General features: G+C 43.3%; 4 protein-coding genes across 4 annotated transcripts in view; all 4 read right to left on the reverse strand.

Moving 5' to 3' along the window:
• Positions 1-254: 254 nt before the first annotated feature.
• On the reverse strand, positions 255-7,824 carry zfyve9b (zinc finger, FYVE domain containing 9b; the record flags this gene model as incomplete). Its single annotated transcript, XM_079267259.1, has 17 exons — positions 255-474; positions 1,071-1,250; positions 1,769-1,874; positions 2,015-2,177; positions 2,444-2,524; positions 3,285-3,435; positions 3,526-3,630; positions 3,760-3,842; positions 3,925-4,149; positions 4,283-4,438; positions 4,642-4,764; positions 4,854-4,965; positions 5,046-5,242; positions 5,321-5,420; positions 5,538-5,909; positions 5,982-6,334; positions 7,761-7,824. The coding sequence occupies 17 exons, from the start codon at positions 7,822-7,824 to the stop codon at positions 313-315; spliced, it is 2,733 nt and encodes a 910-aa protein (XP_079123385.1). The 3' UTR covers positions 255-312.
• Positions 7,825-8,222: 398 nt separating this feature from the next.
• On the reverse strand, positions 8,223-11,920 carry btf3l4 (basic transcription factor 3-like 4). Its single transcript, XM_079267679.1, has 6 exons — positions 11,823-11,920; positions 11,271-11,332; positions 10,093-10,206; positions 9,662-9,863; positions 8,809-8,868; positions 8,223-8,621 (listed from the first exon to the last, which is right to left on the reverse strand). The coding sequence occupies exons 2-6, from the start codon at positions 11,322-11,324 to the stop codon at positions 8,575-8,577; spliced, it is 477 nt and encodes a 158-aa protein (XP_079123805.1). The 5' UTR covers positions 11,325-11,332; positions 11,823-11,920; the 3' UTR covers positions 8,223-8,574.
• Positions 11,921-14,024: 2,104 nt separating this feature from the next.
• On the reverse strand, positions 14,025-16,206 carry ptgfr (prostaglandin F receptor (FP); the record flags this gene model as incomplete). Its single annotated transcript, XM_079267260.1, has 2 exons — positions 14,025-14,333; positions 15,412-16,206. The coding sequence occupies 2 exons, from the start codon at positions 16,204-16,206 to the stop codon at positions 14,025-14,027; spliced, it is 1,104 nt and encodes a 367-aa protein (XP_079123386.1).
• Positions 16,207-22,718: 6,512 nt separating this feature from the next.
• st6galnac5b (ST6 (alpha-N-acetyl-neuraminyl-2,3-beta-galactosyl-1,3)-N-acetylgalactosaminide alpha-2,6-sialyltransferase 5b) overlaps positions 22,719-27,236 on the reverse strand; it is a 41,093-nt gene continuing 36,575 nt past the window's right edge. Inside the window, exons 5-6 of the mRNA XM_079267628.1 lie at positions 22,939-23,141; positions 22,719-22,855 (exon numbers count right to left, since the gene is read on the reverse strand). Coding sequence (XP_079123754.1) covers positions 22,985-23,141 — 157 coding nt within the window. The 3' untranslated portion in view covers positions 22,719-22,855; positions 22,939-22,984. The remainder of the gene's footprint in view (positions 22,856-22,938; positions 23,142-27,236) is intronic.

Consider the following 27,236-nt stretch of genomic DNA (forward strand, 5'->3'; position numbering starts at 1 on the left):
TGTGACGTGGACCATATCAAGCTATGAAGTTGCTACTACTGTACAGTGATCTGACGGCCCATCCTAGGTTTCATGCGTACCCAGATTGTCTGCTGCAGGGCAGGGTGAGATCAGGAAACCACTAACCACTTCTTCTCTCTATACTCGTGAGTGGATGAGATGTATGCAGACCTTGGATGTGGTCCGGTTCGCCCTTTTGAATGCTTTTATTGCCCTGAAACCGTTGGCAGCACTGATGAGAAGTGCCGGAGACAGAGTTGTGGTCAGAGTTTGAAAAGATGAAATAGCGGGGGGGGGGGGCGTGTGCGCTCCTTAAGTGATGTTCTCCAGGATGTAAAAGATGAGCTCCATCACGATGGGCTCGCCGCCCCTCTTGCGCCCCCTGCTGTGTATGACGGGGATCAGCACGCTGTCCAGGGCGTTCAGGTACTGAGCTGGGAGGGGAAGCCCATTGCTCCCAGCCACAAATCCCACCTGAAATTACAAGATATAGTTGTAATATCGTCACACCCAGAAGCGCGAGTCAATAGCTTTACAACTGTGCATTATGTGAGTCATATGTTACACCGGTATGATTTCTTTACGAAACATCCAGACTATTTTTCATCAACTTTTTGGCCGAATGAAAGAGCATATGAAAGCTGAAGGAATGCTGATGTAATCCTCACATTGTTAGAGTACCACTTATTCTGTAGCAAAGAAAAGAAACTGCTATTTACAGAATTTATGAATGACTACTGTGAAACTAAACGTTTATAGAGAGGATTTAATCTCGGTGGCATGGTTGTATTGGCTTCATTTTATGGCTCCACAGGCTGATGATATAACCAAAAATAAATACTCCATAGACCTACATTACACCTAAAATAAATACACACCACATTCTGCCCGATGGTCGTATATATCTATAAACAATGTGCTCCTTTCACGATCTATTCTGAACAAGTATGCTCTTTGTATTTTGGCTTTGCAGGGCAGTATTCACGATGCAACCTCATTGTGGGAAGTTCGTAACAACATGTCATTGTGACTCAGCTCACTGATACCAAACACCAAACATCCGTTCAGACCTCTTGAGCGTCGAACGCGACGCGCAGCCCCAGCTTGGCCATCCCGTCCTCTTTCAGCAGCTTGAGGTGAGGACACAGTGCCAAGCAAAACGCCCGCGCGATGCGCTCCGTCAGCCGGTCGTGTTCAGCAGAGTCACTCGCTCCTCCTTTGGGGTGATTCCCCCTCTGCAGGAAAAACACCTGCACAGCACGTAGACAGATGTATAAGGGAGGAGGCAGTTATGTTAAAGCTGCAACTAATCTTGTGATTATTTTATGGATTAATCAATTCGTTGTTTTTGTCTATAACATGTCAGAATGTCGAGTGTTTCCCAAAGCCTAATATCTTTGATCGTCTTGTTTAGTCCACAACTCAAATTCAAGTTTTACATGAGCTCTACTTATCCTGTGCATCTCATTACAGGTCCTTCATTCGATGGAGAATACAGTGTGATGAATCAGATCTAGCTGGAACACCTGCTGCAACTTTATTTGCGCCACAATGTCAGTTTGCTTTCATTGTGGAGCAAATAAATCAGAAAATATTCATATTTAAGGAGCTGGAATCAGAGAAATTTGACTTTTCTTTCTTAAAAAATTAGCCAAACCGATTAATCTATTGTCAAAGTCGTTGGTGATTCATTTAATAGTTGACAACTAATTGATTAATCGTTGCTGCTCTACTTATGTTGATATTTTTAGCAGATCATCATATGTACTTCTGTCCAGCGGATGATCTTCCCATTTTCTTTGTATTCTGACTTCTGAAACATCTTGGTATTGCAGATGGACTCCATGGATTTCCCATCGATGGGGCTTATAACTCTGGAGGACACACATTTACAACATGGGACAGAAATGAAAAGGCAGAGGTTATTAAAGCCGGCACACTCTGCCATGTTGTTCTCTTTGAGCACCAAAGCCTCGTTCTGCCACATGAGCATCAAACAGGCGGACACACTCACCCCTTATTGACTGAGCATTTCTCCTCCACCCACTGTACACACACAAGCTCCTGGCTGTCCGATTGGTCGAGCCGTCCGCAGGTGACGGAGTAGTCTTTCATGTCCCGTAGCGACCGGCGCAGCTCGGCCATGGTTTCCACGGTGATCTGCACCATCAGTCCATCTGGGGGAGAAGGGGGCAGCGATACAGGAGGAACACACGGACAGACACCCGTACACTCACATGCATCAACATGTACACACGTCTGTTAAAATGTACACAGACACACACATATACACACACATTCTGAATAAAGCAGTCTTAAAGCAGGGGTGTTAACATGCACTACTTTTAGTTTTTTAAACAGTAAAAACATGTAAGCGTTGAATTTCCTGCAGGGCAGGAACGTGTCATGGTGAACCTGACTCCCCTCTGAGCTGACATCCTACCTTCTACGATGCTGGACTTGGCAAGGTATCCTGCAGACGCTTTCAGTGCACTGCTGAATATAAAAAAGCATGATCCAGTAACTGCAATAACAAAAAAAGAGAAGAAAAAAAACCATGTTTAGAGACAAACTCTGTGGCTCCAAGAATCCTGACACATGAGTCTTTGTAGTAACAAGAAAGAAACCATCATGTTGTGCCATCTAGTGTTACATAAGAGAACTTCTTGAGCCCTTTGTTTCTCTTTCATTTCCCTTGGGACCCATTTCAAAAACGAATAGTGTTAAACAATATGCTGTCTGTATTCTATATCTGCTTCTGATACAATTACTATTGTATCTATTCATGGAAATTCAAATTGAGTAAAAATCTTTCACGTGAAAACTTCTCCCTAACGTTTACATACTTCCTTCTGCCACAGAATAAAAATGATTGAATGTCTTTGGGAACATGGGGATGTAGAATAAAATGTCATGAGTTTGCACAAAGTCTGGCTGCACATTTATCATTTGTAATGGTAAATGTTGTGCAGCAAATACTATTTTAAAAGGTGTAAAGCGAGTAGATAGAACCACACGGTTGGCGGAGATCAACGAGTGTTTCTAGTGAACACTGAATGCAGCTCCCAATGTGTTGATCTCTTTCCTCCCAGTGCACCAGTTCAACTGCACCAACGTTCCCCTAAATAACAGATGAATTATCAGCTTATCAAGGTGGCCCCTCCCCCTTGATGCAATCCACATGTCTGATTGCAGTGAATGTTGCCCACTCCTGCTTGATTACGTAACATTAAGTCCAGACTCTGATATCTTGATGTGCCTCTCGGTATCCTGGAATGGCCCACCTTTGCGTGGCTGATTGTGGATGCTGATGGCCTGGGTCTGGTACTGGCCATCGTCTCCTTGCACGCAGATGAGGTGGGAGTCTGCAGTCTCATTGAAGCACGCCCCGATGGCCAGCACGTGCTCATTGGACTTATTCAAAGCCTTCATTAGCTAATGAGAGGGAAGGATGGCGATTGATTAAGAAAAAGAAACTACATTATTATGATTAACTCTGTGAGGCATTTGAAGGCTCCGTCCTACTTCATTATACCCAGTGGTCGGTATCTTTATGCAGGTCCTCTGAGCCTCTAGATCCACAGTGAGCCCCGGCACCATCGGTAGGCTGTAACGGTAATTCCTAAAGTCCTGAAGCATGATGGGAGGGACGGGGAAAGTTTGGTCAAAGTTTCAACACCAAACGTAACCACTAATGGTGAAAAATGTGGTTCTTGTAACAACACCGAACAGGAAGTTGTTGCAAAATGTCACACTCACCACTAACAGTCTCATTATGGTGTGGCCAATTTCCCCAAACAAGGGCTTCCTAAAGCGCACGCTGTACAGAGGACAGGGGTAAACTGGAACAAGAAAGAAAGCTGGTGACTGAAGAGAAACCCCGTAGTGTTACAGACGCAGCATTTCATTCATTTCATGGCTTACATCTGTATTCGGCCCCCAATCGAAGCATGAGACGCAAGGGAAAGGCTTTGGCCCAGGCCACCTCTGCTCTGTGGACCAGCAGGCCAAAGAGGTAGGGCTGGTTGGGCAGAGGTAGACCTTGAAGGGACTGCAGAGTGGAGCGAATGTACAGGAAGCCTGCGTGCTCCTCACTGCCCAGGAAACTACTGCCGAACAAGGACAGCGACAGGTGTTTCACAACCTTTCCTGCAGAAACACAGAGGAAAGGGACACCCGTGATCTTTGGAGAAAATACCCATTCAATATAAAACATCACTACCAGACATAACAAGTTGGAAATGACAGTATGTAAGCATATTGTTGCGTGCGTGGCTCTGACCTGTGAGGGTGTCCCTGTACAGCTGGATAATGTGGCTGAATATGTCTTTGGGGAAGCTTTTCTCTTCAGGCAAACACTGCAGCAACAACACCACCTCCACCTGGCCCACAGCGTGCATTCCCTTTGTCGTCACGCACCAGCACTTCCTGTTAACATCTGTCACACGATCAAGGCACAACCTCAGAGGTCTAAAAGGACAGTTCCAACTGAAATCACATTCAGTCACCTTTTTTTGTAGTCAATAATTCTTATTATTTCTAGGATCACAGCAGCCATTATTGTGTACAATGTGTCGGCAATGTGTCGTTTTCTATGCACTTTATCGTGCACAATGAGGAGGGGAAAAAAAAGAAACGTACAGTTGACCAGCTTGACTATAGCGAGCAGGTTGGCATTGAGGACGAACACCAGCGGCTTGGGCCTGCCACTCTCCAGCTCCTGAATGAGCAGCGTCTCAGAGGGCTGCTCCTCCACAGTGTAATCTGAAGTACAAAGACAGAATAACACTGATGTATCTTATGCTGCTCTTGCTTTTGACTCTCCCCCTCAAATGGGATGGAAGCTGTCTTACCTCCTTTGACTCCTGTGGAGGTGAGGATGGGTGGCAGGCCAACCAGGGGGATGAGGTTGGCGGAGCTGCTCACTAAAGCTGTGGTGCCCCAGCCGTAAGGACCACAGGCCTCCTAGAGGAGGTGGGAGGCAGAGGACTGAGCCCATGTGTTTGTACTAATTACAGATCAACAGATACGTTCAGTGATCTTACATTGATATTTGTCCCGTGTGGCCGCATGGCCCTCCTGATCTGTGGTGAACCCACAGGACTTCTAACCAGCCCGCCCAGTGCTCGTCTCATCAGCGGTGAGAACCCCCTCACTGGTGTGGTCGGAGCAGACTCCGACTGCTTTTTGGGGAGGATGTCATCTGCAAACCACACCCTCCTTTTCCCCCTGGGAGGTGTCCCTGGAGAGAGGATGCAAGAGTTACTTCAGGAAAGTTTCATTTGAAAAACTGTGAACTTAAAAAGAAATCGGTGCTGACTTTTGACGAGGATTGAATGACAGGAAACACAAACTCGTCCCTCCTTGCCATCCAGATGTGTGAGTCTGAACTTCAGGTTGGAACAAAACGCACAGAAAACCTGGCGATCCACCACACAAGGACAGACACACACGTTTAACACATCAACAAGGCAATTTCTTGAGAACTTCTACGTTTTGTTTCAAATGCTGCACAACATATAAACGTCCTTCCTCACCTTCCCACAAGCACGGCAGTGATGCCTCCTCTTGGTAAACGTAAACTTGACCCCACACTTCATGCAGACCTGCGCCTGAGCATCAGGGACCCACACTGGAGCCACCTCCCCGAGGACAGTGCTTCGCTCCTTGGACAGAATGCCAACGGGGCTCAGCTGGGACTCGTTGTCGGGATCCAGAGGGGAAGCTGCACAGTCGCCCATTGCTCCCTCCCCGCCGGCTGCCTGGGCCTTGGTGCTGTTCGTCTCATCTCCTCCATTAGATCTGACCTCCTTGGACCCCCTGCCGTCATGTGAGGGAGTAGAGGGTGCTGCTGTCGCCTCCGAGCTGCAGGACTGCTCTTGTTGCTCCAGCCTGCTCTCCTCCAGCTCCTTCTCCTCAACGACAGAGTCTTCCTTTGATGGGAGAGCCTGGGGCTTCTTCTTCTCCTCCTCCTCTGCCACCTCCTCTTCCTCCTCCTCCGGCCACGCAGCCTCTGCAGGGCTCAGCACCAGGGGGCTGGAAGACTCCCCGAAACAACTCTCACCCCACGTGGAGATGGCGGTCACAGTGCAGCTGCCTTCCTCCAGCTGGGGAGGTGAAGTCGTTTCGGCAGGATGTTCGGATGGTTTCTTCTCACACGGCCCAAAGCTGCTTCTGACCGACGCATCTGAAGACGCCTTGGACAGAGATTCTGGTCTTATTTGGCCGCAACCCAATCCCGGTTTGGACACATCACCATCGTTGAGCACCAGCACACAGGGTCTGTTCAGCCAGTGGTGCTTGGTGTCCTGAAGAGACGGATTGTCCCCTTCATCTGTGTCGAAGGAGAGCTTAATTATCACTAACACTCAATGTGTCTATTGCTCATTCTGTCACACACACCATGTTTTCATGCTCATTGATGACTACTTATGCGGCGGAAAATGTTCACATGTGCTAAGTGGCCATTTAACAGCGTGTGATGATCTATTTCATCACCCTGAACACGCCGCCCTTGAGAGGTGTGCTTGAGCTGATCCCAGAATGGATCACATGGTTGGAAATAAGAGGTTTGTTGTGGACTAAATATAAAATGTAAAACCATAGCTGTGTACGCAGTGGATGATACCACACAGCTGCTGGTTCCAGACCAAATGTTGAAGTGCGGTTCTGTGTTTGATTGGCTCTGCAAGGACTCTCTGAGTGTATTACCGTGAGGATTAACAGATGTTTTTGTTGTCGTTTTTTTCGACGTTGGCTTGCAGGTGTTCACGCTGAAGTGTTGACTGGTCCTGCGAATTGGCTCATTTGTTGTTTGTCTTTGGTGGTCGACCAAAAACAAATGATCGCTACTAAAACTGATCAGCAGAGAAGCGTGTTTCACATGTAAATACAGCCAAATGAGCCATTTGATTCTGAATGACTCCATTCCTAATCTCAACATGAGATTCTACATGAAGGCAAACACCTTTCTCTGATGACAGGCAATTACTGTTTCTGCACCTTTCTCCCGAATGGTAAGGTAATAACCATTACTGGTAATTACCAGCACGCATGGGAGTTAACGTGTCCACAGCCGGTGTTTCATTGAGCTGTAGCCGCCAGTGACTCATGAAGAGTTATGACTCAGGACCCGGTAAAAGGAATTAAAACAACCACCAGAAATCAGAGCCTATAGTATATCTATATCTACCCGAGTATTACCGGCTGTTCCAAATTAGATTGGACGTGAATGGTCTAATTTCTCAGGGTCAAACTGCATTGCAGCTCCCTCCATAAAAACCATAAAAAGGAAGGCGCGCCTCATCGTTCACTGCTGCGGGCTGCACAGTGAAGATTCCCCGACACGGCGGCGGGGGTTGCACCGATCCAGCTGACTGGAGCGATCGCTTTCCCGGGACAGTGACGCATTTAACACACACACGCGCGCAAATGTTTAATCCGCTCGCAGGCACCGAGGCCGGCGGCAATGCGACATTCACCCCGCACCCCATTACATCAGACCACCGAGCAGGACACACCACCGGGCTGATGTTTACGGAGGCCGGCGCGTGTATGTCAGCAGCATGTCCTCACACCGGAATGTGCGCAACACACACACACACACACACACGCGCGCGCGTTTCAGATGATGCAGACTATGCGCGCGGCGAAATGCTGCATCAGCGAATTTCTGTGACAAAACACAAGACGCGCTGTATCATCACCCTGTAACTCGCAGGCAATGAATGAGGGGGGGGTGCGATCGCCACAATTCTTACCCTCAGTTATTGCTCCCAGGAGGCTTTCATTCTCGTCATCCCGCGCAGAGAAGAACTTCAGCATTTTATCCCGTTACATGTGAGAGCCGAGGAGCCACGGGCTTCAAGCAGCAGCAGTGCCTTGCTCACAAGCGGAGGATGGGATGATTTCGCCCCTCTACACCCCTCTCTTCTGTGATCCCCCTCCTCCCCCCGTCTCTCTCTCTCTCTCTCTCTGCGGCTCTTTGAAGAAACTCAAGAGGTGTGCAGAAACGTCCCTCCCCAGTTTTGCCCGTCTGCACAGCCCGCAGGACCGCGCGCATGGCCAAGACAACACGAGCTATACGATGCCAGATGTGAAAAGCCTGGCTGCATGCACAACCTGTCACACTGTAGAAATAGAAATAGAAATATATATATATATATATATATGCAAAACTGCATACTTACACAATCTTGTCAATGACCACAGCACCATTTAAACAATGTTAATCACCTTTATTTTGTTTCATAAACAAAGTCTTAGGACTAGCTTTAATGACCACTGTAATCCTGACCATGACACTGTGGGGAAGGGATTTGACCGTTTACCAGAAGGGAGTATTTTTATTTTTTTGTATTTGTTATAAGTGCACAAGCCAGTCTGACTCGGGACATCCTTGGGCCATTGTGAAATAGAAAAGTCTCTGGTTAGTTGGGGGGTGGGGAGGGGGTAGTGTCCGATATGTCTGGATGACGAGACTTTAAAAACACTGGAGGAGGTTTCTTGCTTCGTTGCAGTCCCGCCTGTGTGCAGGTGAACTTCCCGCCTGTGTGCAGGTGAACTTCCCGTGCGTCAGTTTGCCTCGTCCTTTGACGCTTCATCAAAGTTCTCCACCAGATCTGCAGAACAAGAACACGTTGTGCATTATTACAATTGAAGAACAAAATCATATCAAATGCACTCAGCTGAAATAGTATATTCAAGGATTGCAGTAGGCAATATACCACTTACACAACGTGGATCTTCTTTATTTGAATAAATAACAGACTCAGCATTATGAGAATTAGTTGAAATGTGTGTCCATACCTGGAACATCATCGTCCTCTTCCTCAATGTCTTCTACCTTTGGAGCCTTGCTGTCGAGAGCTGAGACAAAATGTACAAATGAATATAAATAATTGTAATATTTTCTTAAAGACAGAATATTTTCCGTGTGACACAGACTGGTTTAACCTAATCCTCCGTGACGTTGTCAGTGAGTCACTTTTACTCTGGGTGACATGTTGCTTCATTACCATGAACATTGGACTTGTAGTTTTTATTTGCTGCTGCAAATACTCACTGGAGCATCAAATGTATATTAATATACCGCTGAAAAGAGTCCCCAACAAATACAATACTGACTCCAGTTTGAGTCAAATTTGCTTAAAAACTACAGTGCCCTAAGACAGTATTTTGCCCTTTTAAAAACAAAACTATATAAATGTGACCTGTTTTTAAACATTGACTTTGTCTTCAGTAGGAACGAATGGGCTTGTAGCTGAAAAAACAACTTAAATGGAAAAGCTTATGGAGGAGCAAATGAGCAACGGAGGAGGGATTCCATGATATCTGAGCCAACAGGTGCCACAATAACTAATAGTTGGTCACTGACTGCTTATGTGTTCAAACCAGTCCTCCCCCCACACCTCCTCCTATCCTCTCCATGAGAAAAAGTTAATATTGACGTTACATATTTGTATATTTAAATGGCTTCAGACCATCATTTTCCATCACACGGTATCAAGCAAGTTGTACTTTATATTGAAGCTGCAAAGGGGATGACACATACGTAAACACACACCAATCAGTTTTCCCAGGAGTGAAGTTGGAATCCGTGTTGTCAGCTTCAGATGCTTTTACAGTGACTTTAAGAGGTCAGAGGTCGAGGCACACCCACCTTGCCGAGGGAACTGTTCCGCCAGTTTGCGCAGGCTGCTGAGGCTGTCTGCTCCCAGCTGACTGAGGATGCCGGGAAGCATCTCTGTCAGCTGCTTGGTCTCAGCGTGGCCCGTGATGGCGAAGGTGTTGGCGGACAGAGAGGCCTGAACTTTGGGGTTGTTGAAGTGGATCACAGTGCCGTCATCCTTGATCATGTTCACCTGAGAAGACAAAGACCATTCAGTTTTTTTTTATTACGGCCGAATGCTCCGGTGCAATGATCTCAGGAGTTGCTCTATGCCGAGTGCAAGTATCCAAGTACAAAAAAAAATGCAAATTACAAAAAGTATGCAAATTACAGAGCGGTCTGGTCTATGCGGTAAGAATGCATCACATTAAAGTAAGATCATGTTCCGGGTTTCCTTTTACAGAAGATCCACACAAATTTACCTCCTCAATTCCAGCAATATTGTTGACAGCCAACTTCTTAAGTGAACTCTGAAGCTTCTTGTCATCAGCTGTTGCAGTTCTGTGTACCACCTTCTTCTTCCTGCGTGCAGATCCCTAAAACCAAAGCAGACATAAGAGTCCTAAATCACAGCCACTTGAAGCGAGCTCTGACTTAGAAGAGTGAGAACATTAGAAGGAAAAGGCTAGAGGGGCAGCACAGCCTTGGTTGTTGAATTGTAGTATTTTATACAAAACTCTCCATTCAATACACATATGAACCAAACAAGTCGCAATGCGATTCTGTTCAACATCTGTTAGAATTCACTGCTTTTTTTAGGCTGATATGGATATAGATATGGAAACATATATTACATAAATGCATAACATAATACAAACGGTTATAATTAAGATCCCTTTGATATTTTTAAATGGTCTCTGGTGGACAAACTTTGTGACGGTGTCACCGTTTCTTCATTTATTTTTGGCACTTTTGTATCTCAACTTCCTGTCGTCGCTTATTGGTCAAGTTGACGTCTCCTGTTTTGCAAACCTTTATCGTTTGTTAACTCCACCAGCTGTTTTATTTTCTTGTCAAATATCATATTTTAAATTGATACGAGTTCGCTATAAACATCTGAAAGACAGATGTAAAGCACATACTCAGACATTAAAACTATTTTTTCTTGAATAAATGTCAGAGAACACTATCAACACGCTCATAACTATTTCACAGAGCCCAACATGAAGTCTTGACCATCAGTTCAAACCCCAAAGGGATGGATTTACAATATAACACAATAATAAATAATAGCTTCACCTCTACATACTTTGATAGCAACTCAAATATATATATTCACATATTACCTTTTTGTTTTTAATAATTAGCATTTCAGCTGTAATCATCAAATCAATCTAAAAGTACAGCGCAGACTTTTTGTAAAAGGTGTATTATGACACCACCCAAAAATACCTAATCCAACAATTTTAATAAATGCTAGAAAACAAACTGTTAAACTTTTAAATAACAGCAACTAAAGCACAACACATATATAACACTTTTTTATTGCAAGATGTCTTGTAGGTTTGGGTGAAGCGCAATTTATTGAACTTGTTGTAAGTGACCCAACATGACACCTTTCCAATCAAAACAACAAACCACTTCCTGGTTGTCAACTCACCTTTCCCCCTATCCGGACCTGGGCTTGAAGTTTTGCCAGTTTTTCTTGATTCATGTTCTCACCTGCGTAATAAAACAAGTTGAAGATGGGTGTTGAAAACAAATACATGTGATTGTGTAAGCAGCTTAACAACTAGCATGCTGCTGCTTTCCCTGTCGACTGTGAGCTGCTGCAACAACTAATCCGCTAATCAGACAGAAGTCCAGTTCCTAAAGAATACAGTAAAAATATGTTTAGTCAACAAGGTAAACAGACGTTAAAGAGACGTGAAAATGACACCACGCTGGTGCAGTAATAACTCAGACTAGCTCCAAGTTGTCAGTCTGCTGTGTGTGTGTGCGTGTGTGTGTGTGTGCGTGTGTTTATGTGTGTGTGTGTGTGTGTGTGTGTGTGTGTGGTTAGCAGCTGCAGACATGACAACACAACACAGGGCCTACAGACTGAACACAGCGTGTCACGGCTCAGCTCGGTCCGACAGCTCCAGTCCGACCACACAACAAACAACCACGCGCACCGCACGGTACACACAAATCAACACGGATCATCACAAACCTGGTCAAATATCCACACAGGCATGCGGTGGCGAAAGATGGAGGTTATGAGGAAGAGATTACGTGACACACCATACGGATTTTTCTTCTTCTTCTTCCTCTTCTGTGTTTCCGACCAGTTGGAAGGATTTGAGCGCCCTGCTGCCACCTACAGGACAGTTTATGTATTACATCAACAAACGCTTCTGCCCATCCATCGAGCGTGAGACATTCACCCACTGTAGTAGGCTTGAAAGGTGTCTGAAAACGTCAAAAGTTTGCCTTTTCACAAACCATTAAGACCATTAATAATTAAAAGGTTTCATGAAGATATGTAAATATGGAAAAGTCTAAAGAAACAAAGAAACACACATCTTATATGGAGCCAGAAGTGAGTATCTGAATTAATAATTGATTTTTCAGTTTTGTTTAGTTATAATCAACAAGCTGGTTTTGTTTTGAATAAAATAATTGTAAATTGATGAATTCAATTTGCATTTACTTTATGCTTTTCAAAACTCGGAGGAAACTAAATAAGTAAAATAGTAAAAAGATATAATTCAATTTGTCATGTCATATTTTTCTGTTTTGAAATTATGAAATATGAAGTGGATTTTAATGTGGAATCCTAATGTTATTCTTTTCATTATTATTTTTTACCATTTGTTTTTTAATTTAGTGTCTGCCTATTATAATCCACCTCACAATATATTTGTTCACTGCTCTACTATAATATTCAGTTTCCACTGTGTGATTGTTTTACTGTAATTACTATAATGAATGGCTCTCAAAGACGTGTGAGCAGTGTGCCACCTACAAATCAAATTACACTAAACCTCCAGAGCAACAGAACTGTAATTAACAAGAACTCTGTCAACACATAACAGCTGGCAAATTAATTAATCAGTCCATATGTCCTTCTCATGACTGATAATGAATGACGTTATAATTAATATAATTGATTGGCATTTAATAGTTATAAATTATTATAATTGAACTCTGAAAATGTCTTCAATTGTCTTGGTGCCACACTCTGGACTACCTCCTAACACAAATGACCCAGACCATCACCCATCAAAACAACATTTTCAAGGTTTATCATTTATTTTGCTTAGTTTTACCATTTTCACCTTTATTACACATTTCAGCCCAAAGAAAAACTTTTACAAAAATTTCACGAGAGAGAGCGAGAGAGCGATATATGCTACAAGTTACAAGTTACCACAAGCGGAGCACTGACCGACTGACGGGCCCTGCTCTGTCTGATATCGGACAGATAGATGCTACAATTAATCAAACATTGTATGTCATTCAGTCTTTTTGTAGACTGGATCAAAATAGGTCACGCGTTCAGTTACAGTATTTTGTACATTCTGCTGCAGACATTTGTGTTCTGCATTATACACGTGTTCATGCTGATTCAAGCTGATTAATTAGATGGTAATCATGAATCCATATGTGGCTACTGCTAGTATCAGCAATAACAAAATAAGACAAAGAGAATTTAACACTTGTAGTAAAACTCCTTAGAGGTTAAGTGCACAGGCTGGAGCTGCCAAATGGAAATCTCAGCAGCATTAATAACAAAAATGGTCACTTTTCCAAAAAGAAGAAAAAAATGTTGGTACTGAACCAACCTAACTGCAATATTTTCTGCGTATTGTGAACATTTTAAACAGATTTTGTTCAGAGTCGTCGATATGTAAAACAGAGCTGAAAGTTAAAGTGGCAATCTTTTCATTGAAATAAATGTCTGTTAAGTCACTGGTAACACAATGGTGAATGAGCCTTTATGGCCCACTGATGAACGTACTGCAATATGTATCTATTTGCAGCATTATAAACTGGGTGTCTGTGGCGACGTTCTCGGAAAACATGTTGTACTTCAGTTTTTCTCCATTGTATACACTCTCAAAATGGAACTATGCACACAATTCTTAAACTAAGACAAAGCTGCTAAACTCTGAGCACAATTCCATTGTTTTCACGCAAATCAATCAGGACTGAAATCTTAAGGATTGCCACTTTAAGAGCAAAAAGTTCATGATTATACAATAGAGCACATAACACATGGTGACCATTTTGCAAAGAGAGCATGACAACTAACTTTATAATGGTCATTTATGTGCAGTAACTTTGATTGTGTGTATTCCAACAAAGTTCTGCACATCTTCTTCCTGTTTTTCTCCCACGGTGTTGTGGTATCAGAACACGTGACCCGGGCTCAGGTGATGGATTTAATCGCAGTGTCTGGTAATCTACCGAGGAGGCGGAAGTCAGTCGGACCAAAGCCAGAGTTGCTGGTCTCCATGGAGCTGTGGAGCAGGCTGCGCTGCCAGCGTTGTAGGTAGTGAGATTTTGGGCCCCAGAAGTCGTGGAGCAACGTGAAAATCTTCCTCAGAACAGCCTTCCTCAGCAGGATGTAGACCCAGGGGTCCAGGATCTGGTTCCACGTGGCCATACGCACCACCACCAGGAGGCTGAAGGACGCAGGCTCGTCTTTGGCCCTGGTGCTCAGCACGATGACACGGATCTGGTGGAGTGGCCATAGAATAAGAGAGTGACAAAAAAAACAACTTGAATAGCTGCATAACTAGACCAATATACAATTAACTGTATCATTTAATATAACTCCCTGTTTCTTAATTTAAGAAATATATATTTTATTCCTCTAACTGTATGAAAGCATCTCTGTCTATTGCACAAATGTTCAAATATTTTATAATTGAGATTCAGAGTTACACAAAAGAGTCCGTAATACAGTAAATGTTTTCCAACTCATCTTTTCAAAACTGATAGTGTCTATCACAAAGCATCTTCCACCAATGTACAGTGATTCAATACACTGTCATTTGCATTCTGATTGTAAACTAATTCATAAATAGTAACTGAATAAAAACGATTTGAATATTTGCTTTGGTCCGTAAAAATAACATGTTTTTAAACAACCCAAAGGAAATTTCAGTGCGTTTCTTTGGTCATCTTGCCAGATACAGGTACCATTAAACAATGTGTGAGAAATGTTGCTCTGTAACTGTAGTGGAGTGAGTGGCATGTTCTGATCTAATGGTGTAGAGCGCAGCGCACTTTTGCTGCAGCAACAAGAAGTATGAAGGGAACATGTTTGTAGAGCAGGAGAGGTGGCTTGAAATGCATGTCCTTCTCAACCAGAGCAAGTCAATATTTCAAAAGATAATTCGAGCGTTTTGATGTCATAATTGAATCGCTGAGAGCTTCAGCATCAAAGAATGAAATGGGGGGACAGATTGAAAATGAAAAGCAGTCGTGCGAAAACCTTCAAAACAAGCTTTTCTTGAGTCATCTTCTCATCACACATCACACAACACAGATAATAAAGGTTTCCGTCTCATTTAAAACCCCATTTCACTGCCTCTGACAGTCACTTTGTACTTACCAATGTTCAAAATCCATGACAGACACACACTGGCTAAGATGCGGTTTTAAGATCAGAAACGTGATGGTATGTGGGAATGTAAATCCAATAATCGATGAATTGTGATCAATCCAAATAATAGTCCGGATAAACAAAGAGTTTCAACTCATTTTCAGGACTTCAGGCAGTAGGGAATGTGCGACCTGCCCACTCTTACCAGTAATGGGCCCCAGCACACGCAGGACACCAACATGATACCCAGCAACTGACAGATCATCTCTATGTGGTAGGACGTGCCTCGACAGTGACGCTTACGGCGCAGTCTGGCCCGCAGTAGAGCACAGCTTGTCATTGCATTGCACACGATGGAGAGCAGCAGGGCCATCAGTCCCAGCATAGAGAAAAGCAGGGGGAGGAGCACATCCAGCCAGTCTTTAGGTTCTTCCATATGGAAGAAGCACCAGCTCTTGGAGCTCTGAACCTTGTAGGGCCTCCACAGCAGCACGGGCAGCACAGCCACCAGGGCAGCGAGCAGCCAGGTGAGTCCCAGCAGCCGTTTCATGTGGTGGGATGCTAACGCTGTGGAGTGGAAGATGGGCCTGGTGACTCCAATGCAGCGCTCCACCGCCATGGCGCTCCCCAGGAACAAGGGGCTCAGGCCAAAGAACACCATGCACGCCCCGAAGACGCTGCACATGATGCGGTGGGGGTCAAACGTCTCCCATTTCTTGTGGAAGCCGTAGACGAAGATCACCAGGGAGCCGTTGATGAGGTGACCCAGCAGGTCGGTGAACACCAGGCTGCTGGCAAACAGCAGGAAGGACGCCTTGGACTTGATCCGGATGCGGTTGTAGGATTTGACGAGGATGAAGAGGGCGAGGCTGTTGGAGAAGATGCCCACAGTCATGGAGATGGCGGAGGCGGTGATAGACAGTTCCTTCTGGCTGCAGGTGCTGTTGCTTGGTCTGACCTCTGACCTGCAACCTGTTTCTGAGCTCCCATTGGCTGACATGGTGGACATGAAATCTGAGGGAGAGGATCGATAGTAGATCATTCATTTTTACCAGCATTTTTTAAATTAAACTTCAGGTGCTAAAAATGTCTTGATACATTTAGTTTGGTGAGAAATCAATTCAACCAACACATTTCTCTGACTTGTAACAGATGCATCTTTGTAGTTTACAGCCCCCATGCACTTTTGGGTGTGACTATGGGGACAGTGAACGTCCTGGAATAAAAATCTTAACATGAAAAATGTCCCACATTCTTATAAGCCAATAACGTTTGTTAATGACCTTGACTGGTTAAAATCTTGCTCAGTTCCTCACCTCAGGTTTGCTCTTCTCTCACGCAACTACTCGCCTTCACTCTGGGTATTTTATGATCAGTAAAGCAGAGCGGCGTGTAATCAGCCCGGATGTAAATGCCATTGAACGGGCAACGGCTCTCCTCAATATTCCTGTCGAGGCTGCGATCAGCGCAACTTGTTCTGTCTCCACTCAGCGGAGGCGGGCGAGCTTCATTCTGCGTGTCACTTCAAACTCAAACCCACCGCGGTGGCTGTACGCATCTGTCGCATCCAGCAACACCCCCCCCCCCCCCCCCCCAAAAAAAAGCAGCTTAAGGGCACTCTTTTGTTTAACGAAAATAAACTGTTGGCAAAATACGCACGTATTCATTCTTATAATTACGCATGATTGCTCGACATTGTGCTTCTATGAAATGTATCCAAAAGTCTCTATTTTCATGAGAGCTGCAATTTTCTGTATTTTTAAATTGAGCTAAATAATATCTATTTTTTGGAGGCTTTCCATGAGTTCACATGAAAATCCTTTCTCTGTTTTACTTCACAGTCTGCGGGTTGTCGGGTCGCCCTGCTGCTTGCGTTTGAATGGCAGCAACAGGTTGCTAATAACACTTCCTCCAAGTGCTGTGTCTGCGACTGCACGAGTCCACCTGCCGCTGACGTCTTCTGTGCTTTGTTGATGAAAAAATATTGAGATGTGTTTTGCCCGAAATGATAAATCCTGTATACCTAAAGAAAAACATGAATTATCACTTGGTTTATATTTCAATCTGACGTTGTATTTATTTATTTCCAGTCGTGTTGTATATCACCTCCTGGATAATTCATTTAGCATCAATCTTTTAACACAGGAAACAGTTGGGAACATTTTATATGAGAAAAACATCTGAGCCAGCCTTTACCAGTGGGAGAACAAAATGTCCTGGCTTGGACTTGTAGTGCGAACGCTCCTCAGAGAAGGACGTGTGTTGTGAACGCAGCCCTCAGGCTATGCTCCTCCCCCCCAATTAGTGCCAGCATTTATAAGGCACCTGTGGTCCTGGCCTCTGTCCTGGGGGGAGTTTCACACACATTCCGCCTCTTGTTGCCGGCTGACTACTTACCCTGTTTGGGGTGGTAATGTAATCACAATCTTAACTTGTATTATTTTGCAGCATGGTGTGCCCTTTTAATCTCCATTTATCATTTGTAGGTTCACCTGCTGCTGTTTTGCTGCCTCCATTTTGCCTGTTTTGTCTGCTTGTTTTGCCTCTTATTTGTTTTGCTTTTGCTTTGCATGTTTTGGACCTTTTTATGATTTTCATTGAATCCTTTTAATAAATATGTTCATTTTACAAAACGTGTCTGTCCAAATATCAGTAATCTGTGTGCCCTTAATACATTCTAAACAATATATTAGGGTCGTTAAGTTTATATTTCCCGGGGTGTAAGTCCCCAGGTGGCTATGTTGGTTCCCTTTAAACTATTATGGCTTTAGGTGGCACAAGGAAGAAAGCAGACATGGACACAAACTGACTTGAAGCAGCTGAACAAAATAAGATCGAAGACACAACTGGAAAGAAAAGTGCTCTAAAAAGATCAGGTGGCAAAACAAAACACCCTCTAAGCTTATTGCAGTTCTTTGCATGGAGCTGACCCAGCAGAGAGAAAAATGTCGACTTTCCTGAGAGCTGGCAATTTAAGATGTATTAGTACACATGAATTTGATATGTACCTGTCAATGATTAGTACACACGGCACAAAAGAGTACGCAGATTTAGTATTGCACTCCTGTAACATTCACAGTCTTGATGGTGTAAGGTTTTTGCAGAAAATGAAAGGGCTGGCCCCAAATGCAGGGAGACGAGGGAAACAGAGGGTAGGATAAATGTGGATTTTAATGGGAACAAAAAAGTATTCAACACAAAAACTTGTGAATCAAAAGTCCATGAAAATAAAACATCCAAAAAACAGGGAACACAGCAGAGGGCCGCAGACACAAAACGTACCAGGGAGACGGTAACACCAAAGCCAAGGAACACACAGGCTTTAAATACACAGGGAAGGTGCAGGTGATTAGACACAGTAGGTTTCAATTAAGGGCGGCGCAGACAATTACAGGGGAGGAACAGACGGGGCAGAAAGTGAAGGGAAGCAGACTGAGGAGGAGCAGGTGATTGAACGCAGCAGTGTATAATTAGGGGAAGGGCAGACCATCATAGGGGACAGACAAAGGCAGGAAATAAAGTGCAAGAGGGAACATCTAAATAAAACAGAATAAATAACTAAACCAAAACATAAATTGTGACAGATGGACAGTTTATCAAAAAATTATGTTTTTTTTTTTTAAACTATCAGTGAAGCCACAATTACAATAGTCTAGCCTTCGGAAGATTAACGAATTAACTAGTTTTTCTTGATCTTGTTTGGACAGAAATTCGTCAGTTCTTGCTGTTTTTACTCAAAAATAACTGAGTTTACAATGGAGATGCTGCACAATCACCTCTGTATTTCCACCACGTCCGTCTTATTGAACACAAGTATTTGTAGATCTGGATGACCTCAACACCTGTGCCATGAATACATCTTGGAAGAAGGTTTTGGTGATTTAAATACATTTTTAATCTTGTATCTTGGTGAACCTAATTGCCTCCACAATTTTGTGTCATTTGTGTCAAATTCTGTATTTATACATACAGTCTCTAAACTATATGACTCCTGCAGGAGATGGTCCAGCAGCTTCACATCTTCCATGTAAGAATTTTTTTTTTTTTAATCCAATTTCAACAGCTACTGAAAGAGTTCAGGAAGAGACAAAAAAATGCTTTTCTTTTTCATTCACTATTAATTGATTGATTTTTAAGTTGAGTTGTTAAAACCTACTTCTCAGCTTTCTCATGTGCCCAAATTGTCCCTAATTATCCAACAAGGTGACTCCCAAGTGACATTACACCTCTAAGTGTGGTGTCATACAGTGTCTGCTGTAATGACAGGCAGCAGACTGCTTGGTCACAAGGCAGGGAAAGCACAGGCATGGGAGCGCAATCACATTCATTTGTTGGTTGCATCAAATGGGGCTGTTGCAATTGACTGCCTGCCTCAGTGGGGTTCAGATGGAGCCGGGAGTAGATTGAGCGAGATGGGAAAATAACCCATAATGCAGGCTTTTTGCCAGCGGCACCATCGCTTCCTCCTTCGCGTCTTATCACAAAAGCACCCCTGTGCCAAGATTCACAGGTAACAAATGTACTCTTCCTCTGCTCTCGCTCTTCTTGTACTTCCCATTATTTCTTTTTTCTGTCTGTCACCCTGACCAAACAATTTCCTCCATTTTGGAAATTGTAATGGAGCACAGTTGGTGCCATATATGTGAGGCAGTTGCAAAATGTGTCAAAGGTGGTCATCAAGACGGGACAAACGGTCAGTCCAGAGAAAAATAACACCCTCAGCAGTTTGAACGCAGGTTGGGTTTGCTTCTTTGTGCTACCTCTCACCCTTTGCTAATATCTCACATGTCCCTCGTGTTCAGACACAAATTTGATCAGAAAAGGTCAGGAAACTTCGTAGCAACTGAATTATTCCACAGTAACAGTCATCTACTGGCCTCCCAGATGACAATCTCGCATATCATCAAAACAAGACTTCAATTAAACTAGAGACAACAGGGTTTCTTATTTGTGTGTGTAATTACTATGTTGTCCCGTAGCGACTGAACCTAGAATCTGACCTTTATGAAGACATGAAGCTCTGGTAGAGAGCTTTGTGTTTGTAGAGAGGTCTGTGTTTGAGGCAGGTAGGGATTTGTGGTTGGAGGTTTAATAAACGGATCAGTGTACATCTCATAACTGCTGTTATTGTCCAGTTTTACATCTCACAGTAAGTAACTTGCTTGTTGACTCTGGTCTATTAGAAGCTGCACAGTCTGGTGTCTCAACTGCTAAACCTTCAACATCAAGTCAGAATTATCCCGTCAATCATCCTTTTGTTTATTACCCTGTTGTTTCTACAAATTTGTATTTCAGAATGACTAGACATCTGCGTTAACGGAAGAGTAAAAGAGTCTACAGTCATGCTAGCTGCAAAGCTGGCAGAAGGTCAACCAATCAGCCTGGTGAGTTGTTATATTTTACTGTCGTATCAACACTGAGGTTTGTACAGCGCTGTTGACAGGCCTGTGCATTTTCACCTTGTTCTGTCTCTGTCTTTTGCACAGCAGTGAAATGTGTCAATGCCTTCAGCTGTGACTCTTTATGGAGTGAAATTAGTCTCAAAATGGTCATAAATGTGTATTACATGATCTAACGATGGAAAATAAGAATTGCAAATGTCTACGGTGATTTCTGCACAATTTTCGGTAACCACAAATGCATTTTCCAATCTACACCCAAATACCAAGCAATTTGAACAGTTAAACTAATGCGCACATCACAACCTGAATTTAAAAAAATATATTTTACGTACAGAGGGCAAGAAGAAGTGCAAGGATCATCTTGAGGCTAAAATCTCCCCGGGTCTCAGCAGTAATTTAGGATTAACCGTCCGTAAACATTACAAAAAGTTAGTTCAAAAAACATCATAGTTACTGTAAAGCAGGCAGTTATTTAATTAAATCAGTACAATGTGGCCAGAAATATGCTGACAGCTCATGGTCAGTGTTGGCTAAAGTGCATGTGAGCCTGGTGACACACAGTTTTTACTGTTTGAAGTCTCAAAATCAGCCACTAATGCTCATTTTGTTTAAAGCTCCAAGTTTTATTTTCACTTGTTTTAGCCACAAATTGACATGCAAGGCCTCAGAAAACCTCAGAGTCCCAGAGCATCTCTCTGCACGTTGGAACCAAGCAGAGCATTTCCTGCTTCCACACACTTTGTCACGCATGCTGCAGGAAAAAACAAAACACAAAACATGTCATCAGCAGACTGAATGTAGTCAAACAGCTGGTTGTAACCAGCACACCTAGTTTACTAAAAAGATTCAAACATAGTATAATGTTTATTACCATTCTGAGCACGGAGCCATGACACAGCCTTCATAGCGAGAAGCTCCCATTCTTCCTGAGCATCCATCTCAAAACCATGGAGCCAGATTACAGCCAGAATGGTGGCCCACACTTCCTCGTTGACCTAATTCACCAAATCAAAGAACAGAAAACGGAACGGGGCCGGGAGGGAAAACAAAATCAAAGAGAACAAAGAAGAGATGGCACAAAGGGAAAATCTTATTTCCTAACAACGTAATCACAAGACAAATAAGTCCCATTATTAATTTACATGATTATGTTTGACAATAACCCACCGATGCAGGCTTGGCCTTTTCCACCTCCCCGCTGGTCTTTCCCAGTGCAGCAGCCAGAGCTGAATCCAGCACCCAGCAGCCAGACCCCTTCTGGAGGGAGACCAACTGCTGAAAGGGGGCTTTGGGTGGCTGTTTGGAGGAGCATCCTGAGGAGAAAATCAAAGTGCAGAGGTAAGATCATCTTGTTGGATCAGTGTACTAAATCTCCTGCCATTCTATTCATCAGTTCAATAAATCAGCAGCTCAACATCTCTGTCAAACTTGTATCCTGCAGCCAGCTTGACCTGCAGTTCACAAAACATACTCGGAAATATGAATCAAATGACGCATGTTGTTCTCAGTGGTGAGGAACAATCATCATTAGCACTCTACCTACCGTGGCCCGGGTTTGCTCTGTGTTGAGGTACTGGAGACGGTCCAGGGGACAGTTGGACTCTACTTTAGAGACTGGACGAGGAGAGGAGAGTCGGGCAGAGAAAGACAGATTGTAGGGCACCAGAGAGGCTGGAACAGAGGTCACCTGCACACTGCCAGCTTCACTAGCTGTAAACAAGATCGGACACGTTAGGAAGTTCTGGATGACCAGAGAAGATCGCAAGGATACACTCAATTTGTTTTGGTAAGAAACACAAAATGTAAATCCAAGAAAACTCTGCAGGGCATTTGAATTTGTATAAATAAAAGGAATATCAACCAGTATAAAGTTAACCATTATATCAATATTGATTTCCTCCTCAGAAGCCAAGATGGTTTGGTGTCTGCCTGTGAGAGGAGTTGTGAGATGATGTGTTCTGCCTCCAGTGTATTGGACATTGGTCAAGAGTGGTGTGCAAAAAGTGTTGGCTGGTTTTTCCTACCCTGAGGTTGGTAGCGAGGGTTGAGCACGGCAGGCAGACAAAACCTCAGCCCGTCATCGGCCTGCACAGCCAGCTCAGTGACGTACTCCAGCCTGATGGAGGCGCTCTCTCCTGGAGGCAGACTGCCCACACATAGAGAGAATACATCTGGACTCTCCTCACTCTCCTCCAACAGGTAGGCCTGCTGACCGGAGCTCAGAACGCCATCGTACTCGTCACGAGCCTGGAGTACAGACGGGTCATGTGAGTAACATTAACTGTATTTTAAAGCTCCACTGTGAGTTGAGTCTTTGCTGACCAGCTCACCTCCTGTTTCTCCTTCACCTCAGCTACAATCTCTGTCTGTCCAGTCTTAGCACTGAAATGACAGACGGCAGCATCTCCAGGCAGAGGGAAGACAAAAACAGCCTCTATTGGTTTGTCTTCCTCGTTCTCGTAGCTCAGAGTGGAGACCACTGTCGCTACATGGTCCCTCACCTCCAGCTCCACCTCCACACTCTTCAGAGGAACTGAAAGAAACACAATCATATTTTTCCCACATTGTTGAGGATACCAGTGGTGGGCCGTCAGGGCCTGCAAGGCCTTCTCTGCTGGCCTAAACAGAATCACTATGTTATAGCTATTTTATAATTTAATCATTTTTCTTAAATACACTACATGTATGATAATTTATAAAAATATTTTTCGCATTATCTTATTTTCTCATTGCACAGCTACTGTCTTCCTCAGTTGCTCTGCTTCCAGTGCAGCTTGTTTTAAGTAGAGCTTTTATCCAATCAGATTTCACCTCTGTGTCTCTAGGTAAGAAGAGAGGCCCCAGGCCTGCAGACTCACAAGTGAATCCCTTTGCAGTTTAAGTGAATGGGGACGATATTGTTGATTGTCATAGTGTTCAACCAATCAGATCTTTAGTTTGACATGTTGGGCGTATTCTTTGACGTGCCAGAGCCTGCTAGCTGGCCTACAAGTACGTCAGCATTATGTGCAGCTCAGTTTTCAGGTGCAGCTCTGCAGTGAGGTGCAGCGTGTGCTGTGATTGGTCAGTGGGCTGGCACGTGACTATTGTGAAACGAAACTTAAGGTGGTAAAGTTTAGGAGTAGTAAGAGTTCAAATTGTAAGATATGGAAGAAATTATGACATTTTTTTGCATTTTGCTTGGTGTAGATTTTTTTTTTTTTTACCTAGCTTTGTTTTTTTTAACACTCAATGACTGACTCAGCCAGGAAAATGATTTGTATGAATGTCAGCACATTTTATGGCTGGAAATGTGTTTAATTTTAACTGAGTATCTTGGTGTTTGGAGCTATGCTATGCTAACCTGAGGACGCCATAGCACAGCAGGACACTACAGTGCTTTTGAAAACTTTTGGAGAGACTCGAGTGGATCTACAGATCAACGAACACGTTCGCAGGGAAACGGAGCTCCTGACCTGTGTTCGCCGAACGAACGTCCATGAGAAGGTCTTCTTACTGGAACTGAAACGATGTACTGGGATTAAACTCTTTAAGTGAACAGCATTCGGTCAGTGACAAACTGTTTTTAGTTTTTTTTTACATCTGCAGTAACTGTTCATTTGTCTATCGTGTATTTGTTATGAATAATATGAATGGCTCGTCTCTAGCGCTGCAGTGTTGCTGGATTGATTTGTCATGCTTGACATTTTATGTGACTGGTTCTTGTCATTGTGTTAATTACATTGACTATGACTTGTCCGTTAATGACGAAGCATCCCGTCATCGCGGGGTTATTTCGGACATTTGATTCTCTGAATCAGTAGGGAACAAACCGGGGATCAAACCGAGCAAGGACACGCACGCATGCACACACACACACACACACCCACACACACACACACACACACACACAGACTTTACACCCCTGACCCGATTTGGTGATGGTGTGGTTGCATTGCAGGACGGTTTCTAGTTTCTCTAAATTTTGATTGTCAGATTCCTCTGGAATGTGTTTTGCATCACAAGGTGTGCAGAATGACTCAGATTTCTGCGAGTCGTTTAAACATTAAGCCGACAGAACCGTCAGGTTCAGTGCTCTCAAAGAACATAATGACCCTTGGAGAAAAACAAACATGCTGGTCCCTTGAGAGACGTACAGCTTTTATTAGTGAGGAGGATCATGGAAACACCTCACACTGTTGCCCTGGACTAAAGCGAGTGGGGGCACATTTGATCACTTAACTCAATTTATGGGTCAACAATTTGTTCAAACAAAGTGGCTCTTTGACACCAGAGCGAAACATCTTTGTTTTTGTGTCTCCATCTGCTGGGTTTGGTTAAAAGATCTCTTTCATCTTTCAGGCTTTTACAATCCCTGTAACTTTACAGACACATAAAACATCAATAGACCCTAAAACAAGAGGTATTTACACACATATTTAAGTGTATATTAGTCATTTGAGTTATTGAACTCACTTTACACAGATGCCACTTAATGCCCATGAATTAAAAAACTGACAGAAATATTGTAACATTAACTCAAGTGGTGTGCTATTCATGCAACATAGTTCACATTGACCAACAGACTTCTGTAAATGACTCATCGTCTCCGGCTGAAGCGAGCGCCTCGTGGCTACTTTAGCTGCTATGCTAGCAAACTACTCTCTTATGTTCTTCTCCATAATGATGAACGACAGTTCCACCAGCCACTCTGACTGATACAAGACAATGGTCTTTTACGACTCTGCCGCTGGGCTTTGTGGAAAATGTCTTTCTGCCTAAAACATAAAAAGAACAACAACTGCTGCAACACATTTAATAGCACTGGTTGTAGATGTCTGGGCCAATAGTGCAACAACAATACCGGGTAATAAAATATTATTGTGAATCATTAGAAGTCAGTTTCATTTATTCATTTCCTCTTTTATTGCACCTTCAGTACAAACAAATTACCATTGTTATATTGTATTATATATACTGAGCCCTCTGTTTCCAAACCACAGTTTTACAGTAAAATGGGTCTTTTCTGGTCACCTTTCAAAGCCTTTCTTGATGTGATTTCATTTGAAGTTGTTATACTATTACACATTACTAAACTGCTGCACCTCTTATGTTGCATATATATTGTATACTTGACAAATTTTCCAAATCAGAGGTTCCAGGTTGTTAGTCTGAACAGAAAATTGACAAATCTCTCGTTGGGGATGAATAAAGTATATAATCGAATCTAAAATGCTGAGACACTTAAGGCCACCAGGTGTCAGTGCAGCCTCAGGTCACAGGTCTGTATTTAGATTAAATACTGTAAAAACGTTCAGTTTAATCATTTGTTGTATTGGATTCTGGCTTTAAAAAAAGGTTTTGCAAAAAGAGATTACTTGGTGAAATAATGTGAATCAGAGAGAGCTCATTCGTAAATTCATATCTCTAAAACAGGATGGTATTTTGCAGGCTCTCTGATAAAAGCCTCACCATTGCTTTATAAAGACGAGCAGTTGTGTAACTCAGTTTGTTGTCAGCAGGTATGTGGTTCCTGTATGTGTAAAGAATGTCAAGATGAGCCGTTGTGTAACTCAGACAGTTTGTTATCAGCAGGTATGTGGTTCTGTATGTGTAAAGAATGTCATAACTAGCACTGCTGGGATGAAAGTGTGAGTTCATCCTGCTGCTCTATTTACAGCCAAACACACAGAGATGTGCAAAAGTGTTAAACACCGGAACATTGTTCTGCCTTAAAACGTCACTGCATTAGTGAGACTTGCTTTAATAGTAGTAAATCATTTCTTATATCATATTGTACCATTCAGCACAAGGCTCACAATTCAGTACAATAGTGTGCTAAACGAAATAACCAGACACAACTTTATACAACAGATTTAATGTTGCTGGAAAATTATTCAGAAATCCCAAATGTATTTTGCTGAATACGTTGAATGTTATAACGATCTAAAAAGGGACATGTAAGCCACATTGTACTTCTTTATGCTGCAAAACATATTAAATCCTAAATAAAATCACTATTTGATATCAATTGAAAATGTGGATTTTATGAACCGTTACATTCTTTATCAGATTTCTTTCTTAAAAATCACAAACAGTTTTGTATCGACGGGCTGCAGCTTAAAGGTATAGAAATTGCGTCTGAGAGTTAGATGAGGAAAATTGACTCCACGCTCATATTTGCATGGTAAACATGGGGCTGAAGCCAGCAGCTGGTTTGCTTAGCTTAGCATAAAGAGCTGCTAGTAGGCAGACTTTGTTAAAATACCGGTGACACCCCCTCTGGCTCCAACCACCTTCGTCTCCCCAGGTTCCCAAGGTGAATGAAAATCATGATGTCGCCTCGAGCATGAGTTTAAGACAGCGACGGAAGGCTCATTTGCAGCCAGCTTGTCCTTTGAAGCGTTCGAGAGCCAACCTTTCTACCTGAGGAGCAGGAGCAGCCAGTTAGCGTGATACCCAAGCGCTGCATGAGCTTTTCTCAGAGCACCTGTGAGAATTACAACATTAAGATTCCACCTGTGTACGGGAGCAGGCAGCAGTGAATGTCTTCTTTTTTATTTTTTAGGCCCCTCTGCAGGATGGATCTTGGTGAATTCTGCAATAGTCTTGCTGCTCCGCTCACTCTGGAGATACGGTTGGACAGCAC

Source organism: Melanostigma gelatinosum, assembly GCF_949748355.1.
Source record: "Melanostigma gelatinosum genome assembly, chromosome: 4".
Lineage (NCBI taxonomy): Eukaryota > Metazoa > Chordata > Actinopteri > Perciformes > Zoarcidae > Melanostigma > Melanostigma gelatinosum.